Source organism: Conger conger, chromosome 9, assembly GCF_963514075.1.
Source record: "Conger conger chromosome 9, fConCon1.1, whole genome shotgun sequence".
Taxonomy (NCBI): Eukaryota; Metazoa; Chordata; class Actinopteri; order Anguilliformes; family Congridae; genus Conger; species Conger conger.
The window spans coordinates 47,250,368-47,266,578 of NC_083768.1; the positions used below are offsets into that span (position 1 = coordinate 47,250,368).

Below are 16,211 nucleotides of genomic sequence, written 5' to 3' on the forward strand. Positions count from 1 at the left end.
CCCCTGGAGCAATGTGGGTTTAAGTCCCAGTCATGTACCTAAGCCGGTAGGCTACAGACTGCACCAGGAATCCCACTCTCAACGTGGCCCTAAAAACTAATGAGGTATGCACAAGCATGAGCTACACCACTGTTGCAGCTTCGAGGACAGGTGACATTAAATCATATATTTGCACAGCAGGTTCTCCATTCATTATAATCAGTTCCTTTCTATGCAGTTTACAGGAAGACAGGAGCCGTATGTTCAGTTGGCAATGCTATTACAATGGAAATGCTAATTCCACCTCCACTTCAGAACATGAGCACTGCTTCTCATCTTGTCAACACATTTTCTGATGAAAGATAACAGGCTGCTGGTATTCCAAATCACCATGGGTGGGTATTCCCAATCATCATGTCGCTTGTGATTGACAAGCACATGCCCAAATTTCTTCTCAAACCTTCAGTGTTCGCAAGATATTATCGATTCACCCTGGGAAAACATAAACCCCGTGCTACAGAGATGCTCCTGGTTATTACCGTGTCAGACGCCACAATAATTTATTTACCATTTTGTACTGCGATTTATGTTCATCCCAAACATGCTGCAGTTGCCTTATTAAAGCAGAAACTGAAGTCTTTCCAGGGGTATTAGCAGAAGAGTGCAAGTTTAAGAACACATAATGATGATTCCTACTATCTTCTAGAAATTACTATGGTAATGAGACCACAAGACTGTGAGACTGAATAATGATCCAGTGATCAGCGGATTGAAGGCTTTACGTTTTAATGCCGCAGTCAGAATTGAGGCTGAGGAAGCATGTTTGATCCTGTTCTTGCTCAGCGAAGGAAATCTATAGGTGTGTTTTCATGCAGCAAGACTTATTACTGGTAAAAATGCTATGACCACAATTAAACTCCTGTTTAATCTCTCTCCATACAGACATCGATTTAATTATGCATGCTAATTAAGCACAAATTAAAGCAAGATTAATGTAAGCTTTTCTCTCACTCTACTGAACGTCTTTTAGAGGACAATCTATCAAGTTGATTACTGGTTCATATGAAGAATATCCTGAAGACATTCAATAACCAATATTTTCATTTTTTCAGACAACCACATTTGCAAACTCATAGAATTATAACAAATACAACAGCCGTCTACACATAATGCTAATATCATTATCACACCATTGAAGGCAAAACCACAAATACAAAATTCAGTCTTCAAATGTTTCTTCACAAAACTGACAACTCTCCAAAAACCAACTTTCTTAGAGCTAGATGGCTTTTTATGCTTCATGGCTCAATCAATTTAATACATCTGCAAACCTCTTAAGGAAAATTGCCTTTTTAACAGCAACGTCTATCAAGTTCATTACTGGCATAGGGACAGGCCTTGGATAAGCGTTTAAGGGCAAACAGAGCCCTGCATGGGCACAGCACGTGATTGGTTCAGTCTAACGGCGAGCGTGAGCCGAGACCCCCCCCCCACTACCGCCCCACCAAGCGGCTCACCTTGTTGAAGTCCTCGGACGTGGCTCTCATCTCCTTCCAGGTCTTGTTCAGCAGCTGTATGCAGATGCAGAAGAACTCCTCGAAGGACCGGTCGTGGGTGAAGAACATGGGGTGGTAATCGTGGCAGTTCTCGCTCGCTGCAGAGAGAGAAGGGCTTGTTAGTTTACTGCTTCGCTGTGTGAAATCGCACAGCTTGCATTCCACATACCTTTTCTACCCTTATACTGTACACAACATCCTGCGGGCATGTATCATTATTAAATCCATTCAGATTCAGTTAGATTTATTAGGGGGGATTTGAACCTAGAAAGCTCTATTTGCCAATCAAACTAATCTAATACACTGCAACCTAAATTTGATCCATTGTCTCATGTCGCCAGTAGATACATTAGATTATAATTCCCAAACATTACCCTAGCATATTCAGTGTGCATCAATGATTCATAAGTTAAATATTACCTCGCATCATTCCATAACTCTCAAACTGTACCATAATTATTTGTAATATTGAGCGACATTACCAGGCCAGATTCTGGAGTAGCTTACAGCCAATGCATAACAATGATTTTAAGAGCAGCGGTACACTCGGCCATATCATATTTCACACATGATTTGAAAGTCTCAGGTGCAGAGTTATGCATAACCTCCAGGTTTTTGAACCGCTGTCGACTGAACAGATGGGTTTTTAATCACAGTCAGAGGACTTCCATTTCTGTCACATATCACCCTGCTTCTCCTGGCTCAACAGAGGTAGCACTGAACCATCTGAGGTGCGGCTTTATCCATCAGTCTTTTATTAGCGGTTGGATTACGTATAGATATTACAGGGGAAGGCGAGTCTCACTCTACGAATCAGTAACGCAAAGAAAGACAATAACCCCAAGAGCCTGCTAAAGAAAGCCTTTAAGCAGTCTGTCTGCCGAGGGTGGTGGAAGTTTCAAGGAGCCACAAAATGAGATAAGCAACTCAAAGCACCTCTCGGGTTGCTCTTCGCACCGCTTTACTTTACTAGGACAGGACACAAAGCATTTCCAGATGAACTGATATCGATATGCATACACCAAAGTCTGGCCCAAACAATAACCCAGAACAAAAAGGCTTCGGGTAGGTAGTAATAATAATAATAATAATAATAATAATAATAATAATAGATTTTATTTGTGGGCGCCTTTCAGAGCACTCAAGGACACCTTACAAGACACAGTAAAAACATCATATAAAAACTAATCAATCAATAGCACCAACATGTTATATACAACAAGACATATAAAATTATCAACGTAAAACATAAAACTCATCAACCAGGGTCAGGTTAAATATGCCAGTGTGAAAAGGGGTGTCTTGAGTCTAGATTTAAAAGTGAGGAGAGTGTCAATGTTGCGAATGTCTTGTGGCAGAGAGTTCCAGAGGCGTTCCAGAGACTAAAGGCTCTAGATCCCATGGTGGTCAGGCGGGGGGCAGATGGTGTGGCAAGTAAGGAGGCAGAGGAGGATCTGAGAGTACGTGAGGGAATGTGGCTATGGAGGAGTTCAGAGAGATATGAAGGTGCCATGTATTGTTTGCAGTAAACAAACTCCAATGATGGAAATCAAATAATGGTTGTGTATCCCAGGTGACAACAGAAAACAGAAGCATTTATTCTGAATATAAACGCTAGCTAAGCAGCGCAATGCTATCGTGTGACAGATGCAAAAGTATCAAATGCACCGTTGCAAGTGTGGCAATGTTGTAAGCCAGTAGGAGTGCATCGGTCTGTGCTAAAATAAATCAATGTTTAACAAGGACATCATTATGAGGACAGCTGTACAATGTAGTGTCTGTGTATGTGGCTCTATAATCGAGACCATACATACTCCAATGTTCCATTAACTGCAGATCTATAGATACGTTTTTAAAAATCAATATGTATTATTACCAGCTGAAAATGGCTGCTTTGAGACATATTACTTTTGCAATGGAAGCAGAGATTACTGCAAGGGCCCCCAAGCAAATGGAGAACGATAATCTGCAAGTATGAAAATTAAGAGGTTTTACGAGCGAGAATAAAAGCATGGAAAGAATTTAAAGCACATTGTAAAAATGTATTTTTATATTATAGCAGTGTTCTGTTGCTAAAATGCTAAACTTCACAGACCTGGGTCAAATTCATAATCATTTTGGATTATTTGCTAGGCTTGTGTGTATTGGAACCTATGAAACACTCTAAAAAAGCACATACCCTGGTCAAACTTCTGGTCAACTACCAGGCAAGATCAATCAATCACAGAAGAGTATGTACATGCTAGACAATGACATATCTGACCCAGATCTGAAACTTGGTTCACTACCCCTACATCAGGACAACTCAAGGAGCTGACACTGAATAGTTTAATGAGCACTTCCCACAGGCAAATAGAGCTTTATTTAGACTGCTGTGTTCAAGTGACGGGACTCGGGGACGTAAACCGCCACTGCTTATTCAACACTGCCCCGGGCCACCAGGCTACATACACTGTAGTCTGTACAATGTCTGTTCTTTGGGCTCTGTACTCGAGCACATTGGATTTGAAATGGAAAACTGATTCATGAGGTTAAAGTGCAGACGGTCAGTTTTAATTTGAGGGTATTTACATCCATATCGGGTGATCCTTTTGGAATGGCATGGCCTTTCTATACATGTTCCCCCAATTTTAGGGGACCAAAAGTAATTGGACAGTTGGCTTCTCAGCCGTTTCCGATGTGTCAGGCGTGTTGGGAATCTAAAGCACCTTCACAAAAAGGTGAAGTATTTAGCTGGATATGGCCGCGGTTGTTAATCGGCTTTGTCCAACTTACTGTTAAAGTACTGTTAAATGCAAGCAAACAAAGATGAAAATCAATATCAGTACTAAGTGCTAAATACTAAATATACTTAAAACTTTTTTTCAGGATAATCTTCCTGAGCATTCTACAGCACAACTAAAACATCTGCTTGTTCGAGAAGGTGCATGACATGAATATCTAAAGCATATGCTGTTTATCAGCAAACTGTGAATGCTGGACTCATTAATGCATGTTGTTTGGTCCTCTGTGCTTATACCGCTATGCCAAAACAGCAGCTGACGAATCGCCTAACCTTTCCTACTGCGCACACATCATTTGCAGCATTTCACTTCAGCTTCAAACTAGGGTAACTTTCCCCTGTAACAACCAAAAAGCTAGCAAAAATTTGAACTTGGAATTCTTAATTTGACAACGTGTATCGCGTGCTGAGCACATTATTAATGAGAGAGGGGGAAGGAATCTGGGGCATGTCTGGCAACTTGGCAAGCAGGAAAAACTATGAAGAAGCTGTGAATTTCTGCCCAGGATATGGGCAAATGCCCTGGGGCTTTTCCAACGAAAGCACGGGAAGCATGCTGGAGGCGGGCTCCAATGAGACCACCAAGGAGCTTCTCCAGCCCACGTTACTTAAAACGAGATAGACAGGCAGGCTAAACTCTTACAGGTCTCTCTCCTGGTGTAATTTGTCAAGCCTGAAATCTGTCCTGGAAAGATTCTCGTCTGTTTATCGAGCATGAAAGAAGACAACTATGGGTCTTTTCAAAGCGCATCTCTAGTGGTGCGCACCCCCAGGAGCGAACAGACACAAAGGAAATGCTGCAGATCTGATCTGCGATAGGGGAAACTATGAGCGTGTGGTCTTTCTCATTCATTGCTTACTCTGACTGGCCAAGACATCCTGTGTGAAATATTTGGCCAATCAGTGATGAGTGTGCTTTTCTCCAGATGAGAAAAGCAACAAATTTTATCGGAGTGACATCAGCACCGACAAGGCCACAGAAGAGAAAGGTCTTCCCTCAGTACCACTGGCCTTCTTTGGCCAGAGCACAACAGAGAAGACTATAAGATCCAGTCAGTGCCTGAGCTCAACAGAGAAGAGTATGAGATCAAGTCAGTGACAAAAACATGGCTCTGTGTTGGGGGCTGCCATATTGTCGCTAACGGCCGGACTTCACGCCCATATAAGGGATCCCCATTTGTCTCTGGCTCCAATGTGTACAAAATGGCGGCGCCTGAAAACTGCACTACCGTGGTTTCAAAACACTTTACACAAGCCCATGGGAAGTCAGTGGGTGCTGTCACAGACACTTGGTCCATATTTTGTCTTACAGTCTATTGACCTACAGATAACAAGCCACCTCCAAGACACCAAGCCACACTCATTTCTGTTTTCATTTCTGTACAATAAGATGAATGGCACACGTCAAAATGAACAATGCTGAAAAATTCCTTTAAGGGAATATCTGACATCTGATAAACCCTCAGCAGTACAATTCTGTTTATGTGAGCAATTAAATGTGATGCAATACCGCTGAGCACACAGCAATCAAACAGAATAAGGGCCTTCATTAAGAAGAACTTACTAACCTCATTGGAAAAAACACAACTCTCTTTATAATGCAAAGGTTTTTTTTTCCCATCGAAAGCCTTATGAGGCGAGTAGACACATGCCCAAACACTATGTCACAGCCAATAGTTTTAGGCAAAATGGACAACCAGTCATCAGATTGAGCATTGTCCAACTACTATAGAAAAAAAAAATATCTCAACATCTGAATGTGCTCAGTGCTAAACAATACCTTATCTTACTCAAAAAACTGGTATGCGGTGTGGAGTTACAATTCTGCATGAATCCAATGGAAAATGTGAGGAGATCCCCAGGCATTCCATGACTGTCAACCCTCAGTACAACACACTGCAATAAAAAGAAATGTCAGAAGTCCAGCCTCTATGACAGGGAAAGAGAGAGGAAAAAAACTAAAACCATGTACATGGTGTCAGGGCTCGGAAGTGTCACTTTTTGGCTAATGAACAACGGCTGGTCCGGTTGACATGCGACCCTTGCTTAACTTGACGGCCGAGCCTCAAAAAAAGCAGCTAGTAGGCCCAGCCATTTCCCACCCCTGCCTCCCCTCTGGACTCCGTGAGAAAACTTAACGTGTGGCCAGTTAATTCCAGTCCGAGGACACGTGATCTAGGCGCTCGCCAGCGCCCCGGGGCGGGAGAGGGAATGGCCTGAGGGTGTCGGGCGAGAGCGGTCCCTCCGGGGCCGCCGCTGACACACCGCGCGCCGGTGATGTCACCCTCGAGCCGAGCGCCGTGATGAATGCGGGATGAGTGCTGTTGCCCTAATTATAATTAATATACGGCTATGGCCGGGTGTCGCAGACAGCATGTTCTCCCTCAGAGGGGGAGAGTCTGCCCTTGGCCGTGGAACGCACAGTTCTGTCGCAATGGCCGGCGTCCATGTTAGGTGACCAACGCTTTTACGGCCCAAAGTCTGTACACCTTGTACTGCCACAGACGCTGGTATCTGTTAAGTGGGGTTTCGTTTGAGCACTGGAATTTGCTCATATGCCGTATGAAATGCCACTTAATAGACATGCATTTCAGTAAAATACACGGAATTATCAGTGCTTTAGGAACTAGTATTGTACGGAAACTACATAACGCACACTCCAATGTCCATACGCCTAGTACGTTTGCACTAGTATCTGTATACTATGGTTATATGGCAAAAACAAGGCCTTCCATACACTGTGTTATGCCTTTATTTCTTCACGAGACCACTAAGCTTTGTACACTTCAGCGCCCTGTCAACCAAGTTCCTCACTCTGAGGATACAGGGTAAGAACAATAAGGATGTTGACTCCAAGCCAATTTGTAGACTTACACCAAAGCACAGTCACGTTGTAGTTACCTGAGCCATGGAGTTACATACTGTGTATGCTGCCAGGTCTGGCCTTTTTTATTTTCTTAATTGGGATGGGATGTCTCCGGCAAAAGTGCACATCCGTTAAACTGAGCTTGCCAGAGCCTGGTGCAGAAAGAAACTGCAGGTGATATCGATGGAAAAATCCATCACAGCCATCTCAGGGATCCAATTTGGTTCCTATTGAAAATTCTAATGAACCCAGGGAAGTTTTACACTAATCGGATGCAAATTCCTTTTTGATGAGAAAGTGAACACTGACTGATTGAATCATTATTTTCAACCATGCATTTATCCAGCTCAAATTCACAATGTAACAAAAAATATATAATAAATATAATAGAGCGAGAAAGAATAAGTACCGCTAGCCAAAAGGGTCCTTCTGGGGCAATCTTGGATAAATCTAAATGATTAATTTAAAACAGCAGGTAAATAACATGAATATCTTATGTGAATAACATCCATGCTAGAACCTAGTGAGTTCAAAATTAATATTAATATACCGGTGAATTTCGTACCTTCAGGAAGTACTGTTGAATGTATGAATGTATGATTTAATGCGGGATGGTTATACAGCTGCTGAATAAAAAGATGAAGGCATTAGCAAATGGGTAAAAACTGCACTCATATTTGCAGATCTTTGCGGATCTGATCTGGAGGACTCTGCTAAAGCTGTTCTCAAACACAGATCTTTACAGGAATATTTCCTCTCTAATCCATCTTATCCATGTCTGTAACGATTTGGGAACTTTGGACAGTGACACAGTTTTAGATTTTAATGTTAACTAGTCTGTGTGTGAGAATGTCAGCTACAGCACAGTGCAGTCCATAAGTACTTGGACATTTGAAATGAAACAATGAACATTAAGATCTTTAGAGGTAGTTTTAACTCTTATTCATAGTTCCATTTCAAAACTAATGCAATGGAGTACAAAACAACAAAAAATGTGTCACTGTTCAAATAGATAGTGGCCACAGTGCCTGTAGTTCAGTAACTGAGGGGGCAAAAATTATAATGACAGAAAAGTATCACCCCTGTTGTGTTACTTGGCGAGGTGAACACGCCAGACTGGATCGCAGACGTGACCTCAAAACGGTTACCCAATGTGATTGCACATCACATGACTCAATTAGAGCATTAAATGACCAATCGGATCCAATAAAAAATAACATAATACAACACACAGTGCCCCATGGTTCCAACTGCTCAAACCAAGGTGAAGTCACCCTTGTGACCAGCCGCCGTTTTGAACTCAATATTCAAGACACGTAGGCGTGCTACTGCCTAGTACTTCATTTGCTGAGTGCTTAAATGTTTGCTACACAGCACAGGGAGAACACATGACATTAAAAGTGCAAATCAATAAATCACAAAATGTCTTGTAATTGTTCCGGCTGAATGGCCAGGGATGAAACCGGGCGTGTCGTACAGCAATGGTTGCGGTGAATTACCTGCAGCTGAACGTCGACCGCTGCAAGACCACTGCACTAGGACCCGCTACCCCATCGCTCTCTGGGAAGGTTTTTGGCAGCACACCAAGTTATTGCTCGGGGGACATAATGACTTCACGACAAGCACAAAAGTGAATGAAACACCTAACCTCCCCCAAGACGATCTTAGCCTGCTCACAGGTCAAGCCAATATGAAATGTTTTGCTTTAAAGATGTTCCACGGTGCTAATTTCCCTCCCAAAGCATGCTGAATAGTGTATTGCATTGTGGGAACAGGCAACTATATTGTGTTTTTGCTTCCCAGGGCTGGTGGCTATTTATAGACTTTTACCCGATTCCTTGGTATTGTCACCAAACAGGAATAGTGCGGCAGAAGAGAATGGAGTCTATTCCCCCGAGACGAAAACTCTATTACCTTCTGATGTTTTGTGTTAGAGCTGAGAAAACTGGGTTTCACCATCTGCTACATGGGACGCGTAGTCCATTTACAATCAAGTCACAAGTCCCAGTGGTGCCGATCAATATCTGACATGGCTTTCCTGTGGCAAAAAGGTAGCTTTGCCTTGTTTAATTGAAAAGCTTGCATCGCAGCCAAGTGTTTTAATTTTCCCAGATTGACACTCAGAAAGCAAAAGCAGGGCTCTGTAAATGTCTACCCTTAGAGAAGTGGAATGAACTGCCACACACTGTATATGTGAACTTATACGATATAATACATTTTCACAGCAATGTATCGAATTACACTGCATTGCAATATTTTTATTTCAATATATTTTCTAGATATTCAATTTCCGTAATGATAGGTTGATTTTCAAATTAACTGTATTTGCATTAGCAAATAAGGGCAGGGGGTCACTGTCAGTACAACCTCCTTGATTCATATGCTATTGTGTACAATGCAAATGGAATATGCAATAATATTAGACCTGGCTCCTGTTTTGCTTTCATGATGTAAAACATGCTACTGCAGTGTATTACTGTCATGCAACATGAAAGGATAGAAGAGGCTTCAAAGCTGGCCTATTCATTTAATGTACACGTTTTAAAAGTGTAGAAGTTTATTTCTCAGCAGAGAAGTCTCCAGTGTCTTCCAGAACCAGCCCATGAAAGTTGCTCCTCATGGATGGTGAATCGGAACCTGGTTTCTGACTCACTGCAACAAGTCTGAATCTTTTTATAATCCCCTTATGAGCATTGTGAGCATCTACAGGTGGCTATGCTAAGCCTTTTATCTTCCCAGATTTATGTTGCTGACTTCATAAAAAATGTAGCTGAAAGATATTGTACCAACTCCATTGCACTCACTCCATTCCTATCGGCTCCATATGGATATATGCAAAAATGCATAAAGAATATTTGAAAAATGCAGACCAAACCATATCTGTATATAGTATTAGTATTTGTGTATTAAATATTTGATATATTGCATATACACTCCATGAACACTTTCTTGGGTATTTATTATACTTATTTTTTAGACTTATTGCTGCTGTAGCCTATCCACTTAAGTGGTTTGATGTGTTGTGTGTTCGAGAGATGCTCTTCTGCATACCACTGTTGTAATGATTGGTTATTTGCTTTACTGTGACCTTTTTGTCAGCTTTGACCAGGCTGGCCCTTCTCTACTGACCCTTCTCATTAACAAGCCGTTTTTGCCTGCAGAACTGTTTTTTATTTTTTGCACCATTCTCTGCAAACTGTAGAAACTGACCAGGTCTACCCAACAAAGTGCTCAGTGAGTGTATATTGTTATATAATTAATTAATTAATTAATATAAGAATACATTATACAATATGCTAATTAAACTGCCTCAATCAGAGGTGGAGGAGTTGTCTCTGGAAGCTATTTGAGACTACAGAACCCGGAGGTTTGGATATCACAATAAGGATTTCAAACAGAATGGAGATCTTCATACAATAATTTAATTCAATTTAAATTCTTGCTGGAATACCACGTAAATCCATTCAATCGAGCTGCTGGGAGTTACTTCTGCTGTGTTTTGCCCCGTTATTTATGACTGTACGTTCCACAGACCCAGCAAAGGGGCAAAAATATGCTTATCACAGAGCACACACCTGAAAACGGGTCATTTCTCTAAGACTATGCAAGCAGTTTCTTTTCTAATAGTCAATTCATATAATTAAGCTCACTCATTCTGTGAAAAGCTGGATCCAAACCCCGTACATTTCTGCCAAATAATTTGGGCTGTCAGGCATTTTGATTGTGACAAACAAACCGAGACTGTTAAGCTCCACTGCTGTGCAGCTGTCAGCCTCGATCCTCCCTGGGAGGAGACAATGCGCATTCTTTAAAAGCAGAGAAAGGCAGAAAGAGAGAGAGAGAAATGCATTTATCCATTAGATTAGCATGGCAGCTGAAATGAATTAAGATTTACAGAGGAGCGGTTAGGGGAAGTTATAATGAACGCTGGGCATTAAAGTGAGACGCGAGATGGTTCTTCTATTTCAGGTGAGCAGATGGACACCTAAGGACTGGCCGAGGTTCGGTTTCAAATATAATCCAATTTAAACGCATAAATGAGATTTAGTGAACATACCGGGTGGGAGGAACGGGGAACATAATGGAAAGCAAAGCAAGACGGAGCAGATTTTCTGAATAGCACCAGAGTGAAGTGAAATTTGGGCGGTGATCCATCGCAGACCCCCTTCTTCTGCTGTTAATTCTTTGGCTAACTGCACAGCCATTTTGCACCAGAGGTGAGATCGATCACACCAGGGCCTCATTCCAATCGCTTATTTTCCTCCTCTGTTTCCTTTTCCTTGCTCCTGACCCGGAAATCGATCGAGGTCCACCACTTTAAAGGACATTCCAACCCCTTAAATGTTCCTTCCAGGAGGTAGAAGTAGAAGTTAGGAAATCCAAAGCTTGCCTTTGAGCAAGGACACATGAGTGCATTCTTTGCGAAAGCCATTTTTCTGAAAGCCTGACGTATAAGCCTGACGACCTCTCCCCATCTGCCACTCATCTGCTATGTCCTTCAAACTGACATTTGAAGGAGCAAGGACATTCAACTTGCCAACATTTACCATTTGAGAATGTGTGTAAATCACGTTTCTGCCATCTTCGCGTATTTTTCTAGAATCTTTTTCTAGGAGTAGAAAAAGGAGCAAAGAAAAGAGAAAAGAGGAGAAAAATAAGCAAGTGGAATGAGCCTCAGGCTTTCTACTCACAGAAGCCCTGTGCAACGCTTCCCAGCACTACTGTGACCATACCTCTAGACCTGGGATCATCAACTCAGGCCCTCGAGCCCAAATCCAGCCCTGCCCCCCCCCCGGCTAATTAGTGCTACTAATTAGCATTTAGAGGCCAGACTGCCTTCACACCTGACTCCCTGATAAAGGGAGGGTGGAAGACCAGCAGTTCTTGGCCCTCGAGGACCACAAGTTAATAGTCCCCGCTCTAGAGGGTCACCGCTAAGAGGACCAGTAGATGCCAACAGGCCATGAGGCTCTACGTTCCAGTCCTGACAGAAGAGAGCTACGAAAAAGGTTTGAAGACACGTCCATGATGAGAACAGCAGCCGAACGCGTGGGTGGGGGTGCGTTCACGTCTCCAACTGCCACCGTCAATCTGTCACGAGCAGGACCAGCGTCGCTCAACGAGGGTTAAAGGTCGCCTTCCCCTCTCTGACCCGCTCTTCCTCTTTCCCTGTTCACCGTTATCCGCCGTTACAGCCATCAAAGGCACGAGGTGTCAGCTTTTTAATAACGCAATCGCAAATCTGTCAGTCAAGGGACTCGACAGTCCGCCCGGTCGAGACTCTCATCAATTCACGCCCAAAGGGGGAGACGCCGCCATTATTCAACAACCCGGAAAATTCACATGGCTCTACGTCCCCATCTAAAATAACTTCATAAATATTATATGGGCCTTTTTTTTTTTCCTCAAGCAGCCATCAAACAACATCTGACTGATGCAAATTCCATTAAGGCTCTTTCAGGAAATGTGGGGATGATAAATCTTTCAGAGTCCACACGGTGTTGGAGAGGAGTTAGCGCAAGGACACCCGATTGTGGCATAAATAATGCAGGCACGGTGACAGGACGCTTGCTGATGTAGACTTCCTTATATCTACAGCGAAAGAAACAAGAAGTTAAAAAAATGCCCTGTTATCCGTTTATTTACTGGTGTGAAAAATCTAGAAATTGAATGAAGTGCATGTGGAATGTCGTGTCTATGCTTAATAATTACTTTTTTTTTTTTACTTGCTGAGGCTTTCTTGTGCCCCTTGGGGCTGTCAAAATTCTGCCATCTCCGAGTCTGGCTTTAAATATGCAATATTCTGCCTGGTTTAAGACAGAAAGCTAAGTGGTGCTTTTCCTGGCCTGCTAAAAATTCAGTGTTGGCTTAATGTGGACTGATTTTTTGATAACACTGTCAGCTGCCATTATGCATAATTTGCTTTGTGCTTTGTTCAGCCTGGCTGCGTTCTCACATATGAAGGAACTGCCGTGCTGTCGAGATGAACCGGAAACGCGTTCGATGATGAGAACCGCACGGCACATTCGCTCATCCAGTTTGTAAAACTTTCCTGTGAAAGTTTAGCGCTCAGGTTTCTGAGAGGGGAGAGGAGGTGAACTGGTGTCACTGGGGACTAATGACTAATGACAGCGTTGCCAAGTGCCAAACATCAAGAGCAAAATCGTCCCCAAGATGCCCTCCAAAGGCTCTGCTGGTAGGAGTCATTAGCGGAGATACTGAGGGATTTCAGGAGTACGACTAAGCTACCCAATTAAGAATGATTTCATACTTTAATTTTTGGCCTTTCTGGTCAGATAAAAACATTCATTGCAAGTGATCTATTTAGAGTAATTTGAATAATTAATAGCAAGGGATATTGAAGTATATAGCAGCTAACTTCATTTAGCTGCTATAAAAGTCTCTTGATAGTGTAATAAAACTGCGATGTTACATTTCCTAGCAACAAAAAATGGAGAATATATTCCAGCAGAGATGTACACTTGTTACTGCTGTATTAGCATGTCCCAGTGAGAGACCAGGTGCCCAGAGACTGTCCGTCAGTGAGAGACCCCAACCACACCTGTAGCATGCAGTGCAGCCTGTAGCACACAGTCCGACCTGTAGCACGGAAAACAGTCAGTGGCTCATGAGGGAACAGAAAATCAGGAAAATTTGCAATAAACCCACCGTTAGGGTGGCAGTACACCTAGAGGGTCACCGATAGGGTGGCAGTACACCTAGAAGGTCACAGATAAGGGTGGCAGTACACCCGGGGGTAGTACACAAGGGGTAATTTATTCCATTTAAAAAATAATTTTTAAAACATGGATACATAAGGCAAAACAAAAATGCACAGGTTTTGAATTCAGCAAATGTCATACTGAAACTTGTTCGTGACCACATTGAGAATTCTGGGCAGGAAAGCTCTACCCAACCCAATGGCAGTTCCCCCCATTTGTAACCCTCTCAAAAGACGCATTTTATTTTATTATGCCCAACAGCGGTGAGGCTGCCCCTCCGAATTTGTTTAATTAAATTCGGGTGCCTGAGTGGCTAAGTGCGCGTCCTGAATGATTTAGAGAGGAGCACTGCAGTGCATGGCATTACCAACCCTCCAATCCATTTTGTGGATCAGTTTCTCTAATAAGTTTGATTTGAAAACGCATAACTACTTTCTGCATCTCCCGGCTCTTCTGTGCGGACGGTGGCATATTCCAGGATCGGTTTGTTCGTCGACACATATTGTCTTAAAGAACAAATACAGGAGGGCGAGTTATCAGGAGGGCGATATTATAAGTCATGCGTCCCGTTCATTCATATTTAACCAAGTTTCACACTGCTGCAGATGGTTCTGTTTTTTTTTCTTAATAAATTTTGGCCTCTTGTGGCAAATTCACAGGAAGTATAGAGTTGGTGCTTCCTGTTTCCAGTACAGAAGACAACAAAATACCAAGCCATAAAACAACCACTCAAAAGTTGAGCTGTTTTATAGTGGGGAAAAATTGTGATTTTAAATGCAATTGGATTTAGCAATGATCCGAACCCAAGGCTCAGGAGGCCTGAACCAGTTAAAAAGGTAATTTGGGTGTGAGGTTTGTGAATCATTGGTAAGTACGCCACAGTGCTCTATAAGGCTCTATAATTTCCATTCTTTACTATGAGAGCACTCTATTTCTGCTAGGTAACTTTGGGTTGATTAATCTTGAGGAAACTACAGAAGCATAGAGGGTAGTTTAAACAAAGTGCTACAGACGATAGTGGTTTAAGGATATGTAATAAAGCAAAGGAGATTTTAGCAGCCATAGGCTTTGGGGCAGGGATTACATGGGCACGGATCGCAAAGCAATACTGCCAGTGAGCACACAGAAAGGTCCGCTACACACCGCAAGCCCTCTTTGAAGATAAACTATTGTGCAGTGAATTCTGGGAGTGCAGGTTATTGATGCGTACGGTTCGTGCTGAACGGCCACACACAGGCATATCCCTTCGCCTTAGACCGTCCATCAGACGGTCTCTGAAACTATCAAAGTCCCAGCCACGCACAATCTAGATGTTCCTGTCTTGGTCTGTGCGATAGAGCACAGCAGTTCTAGTAAGATTAAGCCTTTCTTTCCAGTCTTCTCAACAGAGCCGACTGTGGTTTTCACAGATCTGGGCCACACGGCATACGTTGATAAACAGCGGTTTTAATGTGGCGAGAGCCCGGCGGGGCTGAAGAAAGGCCTGAAGCGCTATGGTTGTCAACGGCACGGCGGCCCCATTCGCCACCCAACGGTGCTAGACTGAGCCTGCTGGAGCACCAGGGAGGCCAGGAGGAACAGCTGAATTTACCGGCTTAACGGCCAAGTTGAAGCTCTTCTCACTGCCAGACCCCCCGAGAGCCAATCCCGAGAGCTTTTGCCCGGACGATTCCAAAACCTGATGATTCCCCGAGCAATGAAAGCAGAATTGGAAGCCATGGTGGTATTGCGAGAAAGCCACAACAAGCCTGGTGCTGGTGAAGAGAAAGGGGTCGCTTTAACAATTCATAAGCAGAGATGCACCTGTTTATTTTTATTTCTATACCGTCAGCATGTATAGTGCTTGTTCAAATACAGTGATGTCTGCTATAATGAACATCATAAGGGCTTCCTCAAGTTAACACATTTGCAAAAACAAGCTTTAGCATCGAGCCATTTTTCCTTTTTTGTGTTCTGGAAGGCTCTGCTTGCAATTAAATGTTCAGGGATGATATTCGATAACTATATATCTCATCCAAACAAACCTTCATTAATTTAAATATGCCATAAATGAATGTCACAGCCAATGCAAAATAATCAGCCGTTGAATTTTGTGTTGGTCAGCCATGTATAAAACAGACAATTACTGGTTCCGGACATAAAGTAATTACTGGTTCCGGACATAAAGGGAGCATGTCTTATTCTTCTTATGGGAGAAGTCATACATCACCAAGGAGATGACATTACCAGAAACAACTGACCCTTTACCCCTTTCGAGGAGGGTTAGGTCTGAAGTCAGGAAATAATTCTGAATGAGCAGCAGATTA

General features: G+C 42.8%; 1 protein-coding gene across 7 annotated transcripts in view; it reads right to left on the minus strand.

The window, feature by feature from the left end:
- The window catches only part of elmo1 (engulfment and cell motility 1 (ced-12 homolog, C. elegans)), a 115,017-nt gene that overhangs the window by 36,606 nt on the left and 62,200 nt on the right, over positions 1-16,211 (minus strand). For all 7 annotated transcript variants that reach the window (XM_061254965.1, XM_061254971.1, XM_061254969.1 and 4 more), the window contains one exon: positions 1,497-1,633. In XM_061254965.1, the coding sequence (XP_061110949.1) occupies positions 1,497-1,633 (137 nt within the window). The remainder of the gene's footprint in view (positions 1-1,496; positions 1,634-16,211) is intronic.